Here is a 12,221-nt window from a genome sequence, read left to right on the forward strand (position 1 = left end):
CAGATCTCCTATGATGCAAATCTGAGCTCCAAATGCTTCAGTTATTGGTGTAATTACATTGGCAACACTTTAAATGGTTATCATGATAACCATAATTGTCTCTGTCATGGTAATTATCAAATTATTCAGGTCCCACCCAGGTCATCATAGCAAAGGCCTCATTTTACGGTCCTTCACCGTGCTACACCACAGAGAAATGAAAATAAAAGAAGATAAAACTAGAGAACAGAAAGATCTCTTATCTCCCCCCTCCAAAAAAATACCTAGTCGCTTAAGACACATCAGCAAACATTTTAAAACACAACAGACTCATCTCCTCTTGGTCTCGTTCACTCCGTGTCTCTCTATCTTGCTTTCCAGTCATGTTAGTCTGCCAGGTGTTTGCTACACACTCCGATTCCACTTTCTTCAGAATACACTTTAAAAGGCTTTGCTTCTCCGAGCACAATGCTTTTTCTTAATTTATTCCAGCAATTACAGCGGTAGGTTTGAAATTATTTGGAAAAATCCAATGCATGTGGTCATTGGGAAGGTAATTTGTTCCAGCATAAGCGCAAATGGAAAACTTGAAAAAAAACTTTTATACTTGTGTAAGCTGCTGTTTTGTAAAATAGTAATTTGGAGGTTTTGTGACCATGTTACTCTTCTAGTTAAGAATGCAGAAAAAACTACAAGTAAATAGATTTCAGAACTGTTATGTTACTGAACTACAATCTGCTAACCCGGTACTTTACTTTTTGTATAATGCAATGTAGCAGAGTTTATGAATGTATTTGGAGAACTAATACGATTTCTGCCAACACTTTTATTTGCAATAATACCCTTCTGTTGAGCTTGGGCAACTTTAATGGGGGCCACAAAAAAATCAGAACTCATCATGAGGGGCCACAGTTGCTCGCGGGTCTGCATACCCACATCCATACCCACACATGCAGTCAGAGCCGGCCTGAGCCTTTTGGGGACCTTGCAAGCAAAACATTTTAGCGGCCCCCCTCTTAACAGAGGAGAGGAAAAGTTACGCATTTTTCCACGGGGAGGAGAGAAGATTTTGCAACTTTATAACTCATTTCATGCAGTTCTACTCATTTTGCAGTTTTTAATATGATATCTGAGTGACAGTAACTAAAAAAAAATCAATGGGGGCCCCTGGTCGGTAATTCGAACATGATTACTACAAGTTTAGATATACAGTATGGCTAAACTAACTTGCCAATCAAAAATGGATTTGCTGACATGGGCTAATTGAGTGACTGTCAGTGACATAACAATAAGAAAACTGCTGATTCACAATCAAATTTCAATTGTACCATTTTTGGGGGAGGGGTATTGATCCACGGGCCTACAAAAGGGGGGGCTGCCAGTTGCCCATCCCTAACTCCCCAAATACACAACTAGCCCTACACATGCAGATATTTTTTGTTGTTGTACTTCGACCCCAATTGGTAGTTACAGTCTTGTCCCATCACTGCAACTCCCCTACGGACTTGGGAGAGGTGAAGGTCGAAAGCCATGGATCCTCCGAAACATAACCCTGCCAAGCTGCACAGCTTCTTGACACACTGCTTGCTTAACCAGGAAGCCAGCTGGCGACCAGGGGTCAGCTAGCAGGCGCTCAGCCCACCACAAGGAGTCACTAGAGTGAGACGAGACAAAGAAATCCCGGCCGGCCAAACCCTCCCCTATCCCGGACGACACTGGGCCAATTGTGCGCCGCCTCATGGGTCTCCCGGTCACAGCTGGCTGTGACACAGGCTGGGTTCGAACCCGGCTCTGTAGTGACGCCTCAAGCACTGGGATGCAGTGCCTTAGACTGCTGTGCCACTCGGGAGGCCCCTGCACATGCAGATCTGAGCATATAAAAAATGCTTCAAACCATAACATCTGGACCCTTTCCCTTGAGCTTTGAAGAAAGCATATGACAATTTCAGTTGAAAGGGAAGGCGGTTTTAGCAAAGATCATGTGCAGCCCTATTTATCTCCATATTACGTGATTCCACTTGAAAATGTCTACATACAGTATCATAACATCAGAATAAATTTGCGGGTTGTTGTGCAGACATACGTACCTGGCCTGGTCAAAGTACTCTTTGTTCTGGTTCCTATAGAACACAGAGAAGCGCAGCATCCTCCCTGCGATGACCTCAGCCTTCTCCAGCAGTTGGGTTAGATGCACCGTGGAATAATCTGGAAACAGGGGTTCGGACAAATATAAGAGAGAATATAGCATGTCCATCGTATTAAAGGCAGAAGGTTTTAGGGAGATATCTATAAAAAAATTCTGTATCAAAAAGCTTTGTTTCCCTGCCCCTTGCCTCACCGGCGGTGGTGAACTCTATGATCTCGCTCCACTCTGACACAGCGTAGTCTCCGTCGGTCTGTTTGGAAGCTGTCTGGACAGCCACAGTGTACTCTGTACGCGGGCTGAGGAACCAGTGACCCCTCACCGTCATGGGCAGAGGAACCGCCTTCGCCACCAGCTTAGTGGGGACATCCTGGACGGGGACACAGCCAGAGTGTTTACACGTAACATACACAAAGCTTACAACTCTACACACAAACTCTGCATTAACACATTGTTCACTGTTCAGCTGCTCAAGCAACATATCATATGTATCAATGGGAGTAGGCCTCCTTATATACATATATATACACACTTTAATGCCACATACACACCAAAACAGAAACTCAGCATAAATACACTTCTCAGTGTTAAGCTGCTCAAATGACACATGTATAGACTGTAGCATCCCCTTATCCCCATGTCCTCAAAACGTATTCACTGTATACTATGGAGCCTCGTATTACACTTCCTATCTCCTCCATCTATGCATTAGCTGCAGGACATTGATTGGGCCCGCACACACTGCAGTATTACACCAGCCCCTGTGTAGCGACAACAGCAGTACATTAATGCACAACATCGTCCCTGCATGCTGTAATGAAAATAACTGTATGCGGTCTATATTCACACAGAGAATGGGAAGAAAAACACTTCCTTTAGGGGGGCTTTTATGGTCACTACACCCATAATGTGAGCTGGGAGACTGATGAAATAGGACTGTAAGATTATACATTAGATCCATTCGATTAACGGCTGAAACAGCAGCCATCTTGTGCAATTAGTCTCTGCAAGTGTTATGTGATATCATTAGTGCTCAGAGCTAAGTCTGCTAGTAGAGTACACAAAGTTATCTGGTGTGAGAGAGTGTGTGGGAGTGTCAGTTCTGAGCACTGGTAAAAGGTTACACCTGATACACTTCTTGTTTGGAGTAGAAAGGTTACGACGTGAGTAAATACTGGTTGGTGTTCTAGCTCTAACTAAATTACTTGCTTCATCATGTAGAAATAATTTGATAGACAACTTCCCGCTCAAGGGAGTTTTTCCCTAGCCACTGTGCTTCTGCCTCTCCATTGCTCACTTTTGGGGGTTTTAGGCCAGGTATCTAAAGCACTTTGTGACAAATGCTGATGTGAAAAGGGCTTTATAAAATAAATGTGATTAATTGATTGTATTACAGAATTAGGAAATGTCTGAGCAATTCCTTTGAAATAGCCTAGTTGTTGTTGTTGTGTGTGTGATAGGTTACCTTGTGTTTGAACTTGTTGGAGTTCTTGTTCTCCTTCTTATTGAGGTCAATGAAGTAGTGAGTGATGCGCTCCTTGACACGGGGCTCCATGTCCCAGCAAATCTTGAAAGAGTCACATGTGATGTTGCTGATCTTGATGTTCTGAGGGACAGGAAGCTCCTCCATCTCTACGATGCCGCTGTCCTGGGATTTATTACCTGTGGCACAGGGACAAAAGGAGTGGTTAGGCTTTAATGCTTTCACATTTTACTTAACTACTGAAGTTTATTTTCTTGAGACAGCAAATATATCAAATATGGCTGGCCCTACAGTCCCCTGCACTATAGGGTGCACTTCCGGCACTCAGCTGCCTCTGTGCTCTGTGGAGCACTTACCATAAAGCAGGGAGCTCCACCGTGTATCTGTTGTCATGGCAATGCTGCAATCCCTTCAGATTACAAGCACATACAGTATTAAATATTTCAAACGCTGGTGATTATCGTGACTCAACCCAACACAGATGGATCTCTTAATAAAGCCTTGCTTTTTTTCTTTCATGGGGGACATTTTTATTTAGTCACAAAGAAAATGAAAGTAGGAGATGCTCTGATAAGTCTTTCAGTTAGGGTCTGTCAGACCATGCTCTAGTCCAGCACAGGTGTACGTGGCAAGGATAGGACAAATTCATAATTTCCTAATTAAATGTATTGTCAGACACCTTTTGGTGCTATGTTTATGAAAATGTAATAACACAAATACTTCTATATTTCTTAATTCCATTCTTTAGTGTGTATTGTTAGATATTACTGCACTGTTGGAGCTAGGAACACAAGAAATTCGCTACACCCGCAATAACATCTGCTAAATACTGTGTGTATGTGACCAATAATACTTGATTTGATGTGCATGTGCACACTCCCTCTCACACACTCCCTCTCTCACACTCCCTCTCTCACACTCCCTCTCTCACACTCCCTCTCTCACACGCCCTCTCACACACACACACACACATACACACACAGAGAAATACAAATAGCCCTATACACCAAAACAAGTGAGTGAATAAGAGCTTTGTAACATGGCCATGAGCTTAGAATCCACTACACACAAAACAGAAACACTCTTGGCATGGCAACAATATGTTTTCTGTGCAAGCTCTAAATACAATAACTAGATGCAAGAATGTGGAATTCTGGGGTAATGCACAGGACACAATAAACAATGGGAAAAGCAGCAGACCATGGAACTCCTATCTCTGACCATGAGCTCTGAGGCTGGATGATAATTGAGTATTTTCACAAATTGGGTCAGGTTTTTCTCCCTATACACACACACCATGGGTGTAACAGTTTCACCATGTTAGATTGACCATTAATATGGAGTATTTACAATCATGTCAAATGAATCATTTATACTGAGGTTATTGAACTAGGCATGACAATATGCATTTCTGCCAAGGGTCACCTTTCAACCCAGGCCGTCTGTTCTGTGCTAAACAAACTTCTGCCAAGCCAGTTGAAGAGTAGATATTTTCCTGAAAAGTAGCATATTACAATAAAACTGAGACACACTACTGGGACAACATACTCCCTTGACAAATGGCAGGGGAGCGTAACTCACAATAACCCTTGTAGAAACAATTGTCTATTTTTCCTGTAGGCCCCACTCACTTTTGTCCTAAAGAGTGTTTAGCTGATTAACAGGAACAGTGATCTTTACCTCACAGACGTCTCCTTTCCTTAGTGCCTAAGCTGCTCAAAGAAAGAATGTACAGTAGTACCAAACAAAATGAATGAACCTGCCCCTAGGTAGAGTAAAGTAGCAACAGGTTGTAGACGTGGCAAAGTGGGTGGCAGGTAGCCTAGCGGTTAGAGAGTTGGGCCAGAAGTCACTGGTTTGTATACTTGAATACTGAAATCTGTTGGTGCCCTTCAGCAAGGCACTTACAGACTCAAACATGGAGAGGTAGAACATATCAGTGAAGACACCTGCCAGTTGGTCAGGGCATGCTGGGAGTACACGTCCTGGTAATCCGTCTGGCCCTGCGGCCTTGTGAATGTTCACCTGTCCTTCTGGACAGACTGGAGAGGTGGGTTGGCCTCCAGCCCAGTTCTAAATTGGTTTAGGACCTATTTAAAATCGGTCAAGAGTTTTGTCACCCTTGGTGATCATAACTCAGAGAAAATCGATATCACGTGGTGTTCCACAAGGTTAGATTTTGGGCCCGGTACTGTTCAGTTTTATATATGTTACCCCTTGGCAGCGTTATCAGAAAGCACAGCATTGATTAACTTTACATTTCTGTGTCATCCGAGGATTCTAAACCTATCTTTTCTATTGCCTCTTGGGAGAGGCTGCTGACATCAGCCTTGCTGCTACTGATTCTTGACTCTTCTCTGTCACTGCAGCCTGACTGACTGCTCTGCATTGGCCTGGCTCATCAACTGTGTTACAGATGCCTTATCCATCTATTGACTAAGATCATGAGTGCTTTCAGAAAATGTACTGTAGCCTATCCATAGGCTGCTCACCTACACTTGTTGAGGGATACACAATGAATGGTCATATGCAAACGCATTCCTTGAAGCATAAATAAGTAGAACGTTGAGCTGTAGTCAATGACTAGCATTCTCACATAGGTGTTCCATTTGGCCAGGTGTGAAAGGGCAGTGTGGAGTGCAATAGAGATTGCATCATCTGTGGAGCTGTTGGTGCGTTATGCAAATTTGGGTGGGTCTAGGGCTTCTGAGATAATGGTGTTGATGTGAGCCATGACCAGCCTTTCAAAGCATTTCATGGCTAAAGACGTGAGTGCTACGGGTCAGTAGTCATTTAGGCAGGTTACCTTCGTGTTCTTGGGAAAATGGACAATGTTGGTATTACAGACTTAGCTCGTCAGCTGTTAACACTAATGCCACCTCATTAACCTGCAAATAGACGCATTACACTGACACAGACATGGTATGCCTGACTAATGCAGCCAATGTTTTCCCACATAACAGCTTTACACACTGCTTTAGTTGCAATAATCTAATCACACATACTGTGAAAATGGAGCCGGAGGGGAGGGCTGCCATTCTAATTTGTTTGTTTTTAAGAAGAGTTCTTCTTCAATGAGTTGGGCGGGAGGGATATACTACTATAGACACCCGACTAGGCCCAGATCCCTGTGATTTGCTGGAAAAGGAAACAGAGGTTTCGTGGAAGGAGATCAGGGTGCCTTGTGAGGATCAGGCGACGAGTGGCTAATCTGCCCTTGCCTTCCATCCTGCAAGCTAACGTTCAATCACTGGAAAATAAATGGGACGAACTGAAAGCACGTATATCCTACCAACAGGACATTTAAAACTGTAATATCTTACGTTTCACCGAGTTGTGGCTGAACGACGACATTAAGAACATACAACTGGTGGCTTATACACTATCGGTAAGACAGAACAGCAGCCTCTGGTAAGACACAGGGCGGGGGCCTATGCATATTTGTAAACAATATCTGGCGCACAATATCTAAGGAAGTCTCAAGGTTTGCTCACCTGAGGTAGAGTATCTCATGATAAGCTGTAGACCACACTATCTACCTAGAGAGTTTTCATCTGTATTTTTCTTAGCTGTTTTACATACCACCACATACCGAGGCTGGCACTAAAACCGCACTCAATTAACTGTATTTTGCCATAAGCAAACAGGAAAACACTCATCCAGAGGCGACGCTCCTAGTGGCCAGGGACTTTAATGCAGGGAAACTTAAATCAGTTTTACTTAGTTTCTATCGGCATGTTAATTGTTCAACCAGAGGGAAAGAAATTCTAGACCACCTTTACACCACACACAGAGACACAAACAAAGCTCTCCCTCGACCTCCATTTGGCAAATCTGACCATAATTCTATCCTCCTGATTCCTACTTACAGGCAAAAATTAAAGCAGGAGGCACCAGTGACTCGGTCTATAAAAAGTGGTCAGATGAAGCAGATGTTAAAGTACAGAACTGTTTTGCTAGCACAGATTGGAATATAGGGATGCATGATACATTAGTGAACATATCGGAATCGGACGATATTAGCTAAAAATGCCAACATCGGTATTGGCCGATGCCTAGTTTAATAACGATGTGCAAAACCAATGTCAAAGCTGATTTGCATACCTACAGTGTATAATGAAGTACTGACATTATGTAAAATGTTGTGCTATATGTGTAACGCAACATTCATAAACTAGCCCACAATGTCTGCTGTGTGGATCGAGCAGTCAGCAAGTCGAGCAGTCATTTGAAAAAGTAACAAAATTTCAACGAGACAATGCCAAGGCGAAATCAATTAAAGGCTTTCATTGCCCTTGACAATCAACTGTTCTCTGTTGTGGGTGATGTTGGCTTTCGCCGACTGGTCGAGCACCGGTTAACACTCCCAAGTGCATTATTTTTCAGATGTTGCTCTACCGGAGTTACACAGTAATAGCGTCACTGCTATTAGCGTCACGACATACATACTACGGAACGCCGCTTGGGTCTTGGCGTGTCAAAAAAGATACAGTAGCACTGTCAAAGCTGTACAAAAAAAGTCTGCAAACAAGCAAACATCAGCCACGAACGACGTGTTTACAATACCGCATTGGTAATTTAGCATAATTTGTTTGACCGCAACTTCTGGGGTAGCTAGCTTTAGCTTGGTACCTAGCTAGAACCAATACAACCAGCCTGAAAACAATGACCAGTAGAAACTGCAGTCATTTTCATTATTCTTAGCAATGATTTTGGAATCCTTGTGAGTAAGTATTAGCTAGGTTAGCCACTTGTTGTTAGCCTATTGAAATGTAACTTCAGTTCATGAAAATACATAGCTGGCCAGCTACCTAACCCTGTTGCCCAAAGCTAACATTATAAGCAGCCAGCTAGCTTCATCTGGCTAGTGAGGCTCGACCGGACCGGGTTATGTGTTGTGAAGCTAGCCACAATAAGGATTAGGCACAATAGCGGAATTTGCGGTTTACGTTCAAAATAAAAGTATGTCATTGACAGTGATGCAGATAATCCTTATATTGGTGTGTGTGCGTGTGTAACCGTTAGTTAACTAGGCAAGTCAGTTAAGAACAAATTCTTATTTACAATGATGCCCTACCCCGGCCAAACCCGGACGATGCTGTGCCAATTGTGCGCCGCCCTATGGGACTCCCAATCACGGCCGAATGTGACAGACTGGATTCGAACGCGAGACTGTAGTGACGCCTCTTGCACTGAGATGCAGTGCCTTAGACCGCTGCGTCCATGTGTGTGTGTTAACTTTTTAACCGTACTAGAATGCTTTAAAGGACGCTACATTTTTTTATATCGGTTATCGGTATCTGGATTTTAGGCAAGGAAAATATCAGATATCCGTATCGGCCAAAAATGTCATATCGGTGCATCACTACTGGAATATGTTCCGGGATTCTTCCGATGGCATTGGAAAAACTTATTGATAAGTCCTCGATGCACTTATCAATAAGTGCATCGAGGAAGTTGTCCCCACAGTGACCATACGTACGTACATACCCCAACCAGAAGGGTAGAGCTGCCGTTTTCAAGGAGCTGGACTCTAACCCGGAAGCTTATAAGAAATCCCGCTATGCCCTCCGACGAATTATCAAGCAGGCAAAGCGTCAATACATGACGAAGATCGAATCGTACTACACCGGCTTCGATGCTCGTCGGATGTGACAGGGCTTGCAAACTATTACAGACTACAAAAGGGAAGCACAGCTGCGAGCTGCCCAGTGACACGAGCCTACCAGATGAGCTAAATAACTTCTATGCTCGCATCGAGGCAAGTAACACTGAAACATGCATGAGAGCATCAGCTGTTCCAGACAACTGTGTGATCACACTCTCTGCAGCCGATGGGAGTAAGACCTTTAAACATGCCGCAGGGCCAGACGGATTACCAGGATGTGTACCGCGAGCATGTGCTGACCAACTGGCAAGTGTCTTGTGGACTACAGGAAAAGGAGGACCGAGCACTTAGTGGAGCAAGCTGAGAGCTTCAAGTTCCTTGGCGTCCACATCACCAACAAACTAACATGGTAAAAGACAGTTACAAACTAACACACCAAGACAGTTGTGAAGAGAGCTCAACAAAACCTATTCCCTCTCAGGAGGCTGAAAACATTTGGCATGGGTCCTCAGATCCTCAAAAGGTTTTACAGCTGCACCATCGAGAGCATCCTGACGGGTTGCATCACTGCCTGGTATGGCAACTGCTCGGCCTACGACCGCAAGGCACTACAGAGTGTAGATCGTAGAGCCAAGTACATCACCAGGGTCAAGTTCCTGCCATCCAGGACCTCTAAGCCAAGTCTAGGTCCAAGAGGCTTCTAAAAATCCATAGGACTCCTGAACAGCAAATCAAATGGCTACAGAGACTATTTGCATTATTATCTATGCATAGTCACTTTAATAACTCTCCCTACATGTACATTTTACCTCAATTACCTCGACACCGTTTCCCTCGCACATTGACTCTTTACCGGTACCCCCTGTATATAGCCCCGCTATTGTTATTTACTGCTGCGCTTTAATTATGTGTTATTCTTATCTCTTACTTTTGGGGGGGTATTTTCTTAAAACTGGTTTGTTGGTTAAAGGGTTTGTAAGTAAGCATTTCACTGTAAGGTCTTCACCTGTTGTATTTGATTTGATTTGATTTATTAGGCCTAGGTCTAGAATGAACTGTGATACTGTAGCTGTGCTAAATTGTCAACTATGTCTAAGTGACAAACACAGCTTGTTAAAATGTCATATATTTGTTTCCAAAGAGGCTGATACTATTGGTAGGTAGGTACTTGCTTAGCCATATTAGATTATTTTACACCTGCTATACTAAATGGGCTACCAACTGTGTAGTCAACCATGAAATTGCATAGGGTATTTCCTTCTGACAAATAATAGGCCTAAATGCATGATCCTTTTCATGTGATTTTCACAGTCTGTGGAGCTTCTTTACTTTCTCTGGCCCTCTCCCTTGAGAAATAGAGAGAAATTGGAGCTGGAAGAAAGATGGTCAGGTGATGATGTTCTGAGTTCAGACAGACAGGCAGACAGTGTTTGAATTGGTTTGAAATCAGCAGCAGCACTGGCTCCTTTTGCCTTCTCCCCAAGGCCCTCCTGTGGGGCTACAGTCTGCTCAGCCCGGACTCACTACACCAGGGATCATCAACTATATTCAGCCACGGGCCAATTTTTTCTTGAGCGGAGGGGTCCGGAACATAATTAAAAAGAAATTGACCGCAAGAAGCCCAAACAGATATGTTTGACTAAAACAATCATTTCAAACCTTGCTTACATTTGTATATGATCACGTCATGTCTCTATTATGCCTGGGAATACTTGGGAACAGATTTCTTAAACTAAAATCACTTGGAGCTAATTTCCTGGTGTTGTTTTACAGTCGTATATCCAACAATAACAACTCCACACAAAAAAAAGACCTGCGGTACACTGTACAGTACACCAGAACATCACTCATTATAACAGCGTCTCAAAACACAACTGATCCTATGGATTAGGCAGCTTACACAGAATTCTCACTACAACCGAGGACCAGGGTACAGCCAAACCAGGCCTAGAAGATCCTAATTCCAGTCAAGGTGAGACCAATGAAAATGTAGAGCTAGCGACAGGCGGCCCAAACCCTAACCTTTTTCTTAACCTAAGTCCCCTAACCTGCTATGTTACATATTTTAATAACCTTTTGTGACTCCCAAACCCGCATGCGGGAGCGTAATCATCGCCTGAAACTAATTAGCATAACGCAACGGACATAAATATCCCTAGAAAATATTCCTATTCATGAAAATCACAAATGAAATATATTGAGACACAGCTTAGCCTTTTTCTAATCACCCTGTCATCTCAGATTTTCAAAATATGCTTTACAGCCAATGCTAGACAAGCATTTGTGTAAGTTTATCGATAGCCTAGCATAGCATCATAGCTCCGTTTGTTCTTCACATTTGGCTGAGAAATCGGCCGGAAATTGCGGTACACCAAAAAATATTACAAATTAGCTCCATAATATCGACAGAAACATGGCAAACGCTGTTTATAATCAATCCTCAAGGTGTTTTTCTAATATCTATTCGATAATATATCCGTTGGGACAATTAGTTTTTCAGGAGGACCGATTGGAGTAATGGCTACCTCTGTATTTTACGCGAGAATCTCTCTTGGAGCCACCATGTGACCACTTACGCAATGTGGCCGCCTACGGCTATTCTTCAACAGAAATGCATAAAACTACGTCACAATGCTGTAGGCACCTTGGGGAATATGTAGAAAGAGTAAGCTCGTTGATGGTACATTCACAGCTGAATAGGGAGTCATTGGAACGCAGCGCTTTCAAAACCTGGGGCACTTCCGGATTGGATTTTTCTCAGGCTTTCGCCTGCAACATCAGTTCTGTTATACTCACAGACAATATCTTTACAGTTTTGGAAACGTTAGAGTGTTTTCTATCCAAAGCAGTCAATTATATGCATATTCTAGCATATTTTCCTGACAAAATATCCCGTTTAAAATGGGAACGTTTTTTTTCCAAAAATGAAAATACTGCCCCCTAGTATAACCTGCTGGTAACTTCTAACCTGCTGCAAAAACAATTGTCCTCCATGCTATGACAGTTAA

General features: G+C 43.1%; 1 protein-coding gene across 1 annotated transcript in view; it reads right to left on the minus strand.

The window, feature by feature from the left end:
* Nucleotides 1-12,221, minus strand: part of LOC135512289 (phytanoyl-CoA hydroxylase-interacting protein-like) — a 37,695-nt gene that overhangs the window by 4,834 nt on the left and 20,640 nt on the right. Inside the window, exons 2-4 of the mRNA XM_064934166.1 lie at nucleotides 3,588-3,784; nucleotides 2,318-2,492; nucleotides 2,067-2,184 (exon numbers count right to left, since the gene is read on the minus strand). Coding sequence (XP_064790238.1) covers nucleotides 2,067-2,184; nucleotides 2,318-2,492; nucleotides 3,588-3,784 — 490 coding nt within the window. The remainder of the gene's footprint in view (nucleotides 1-2,066; nucleotides 2,185-2,317; nucleotides 2,493-3,587; nucleotides 3,785-12,221) is intronic.

Source organism: Oncorhynchus masou, chromosome 24, assembly GCF_036934945.1.
Source record: "Oncorhynchus masou masou isolate Uvic2021 chromosome 24, UVic_Omas_1.1, whole genome shotgun sequence".
Lineage (NCBI taxonomy): Eukaryota > Metazoa > Chordata > Actinopteri > Salmoniformes > Salmonidae > Oncorhynchus > Oncorhynchus masou.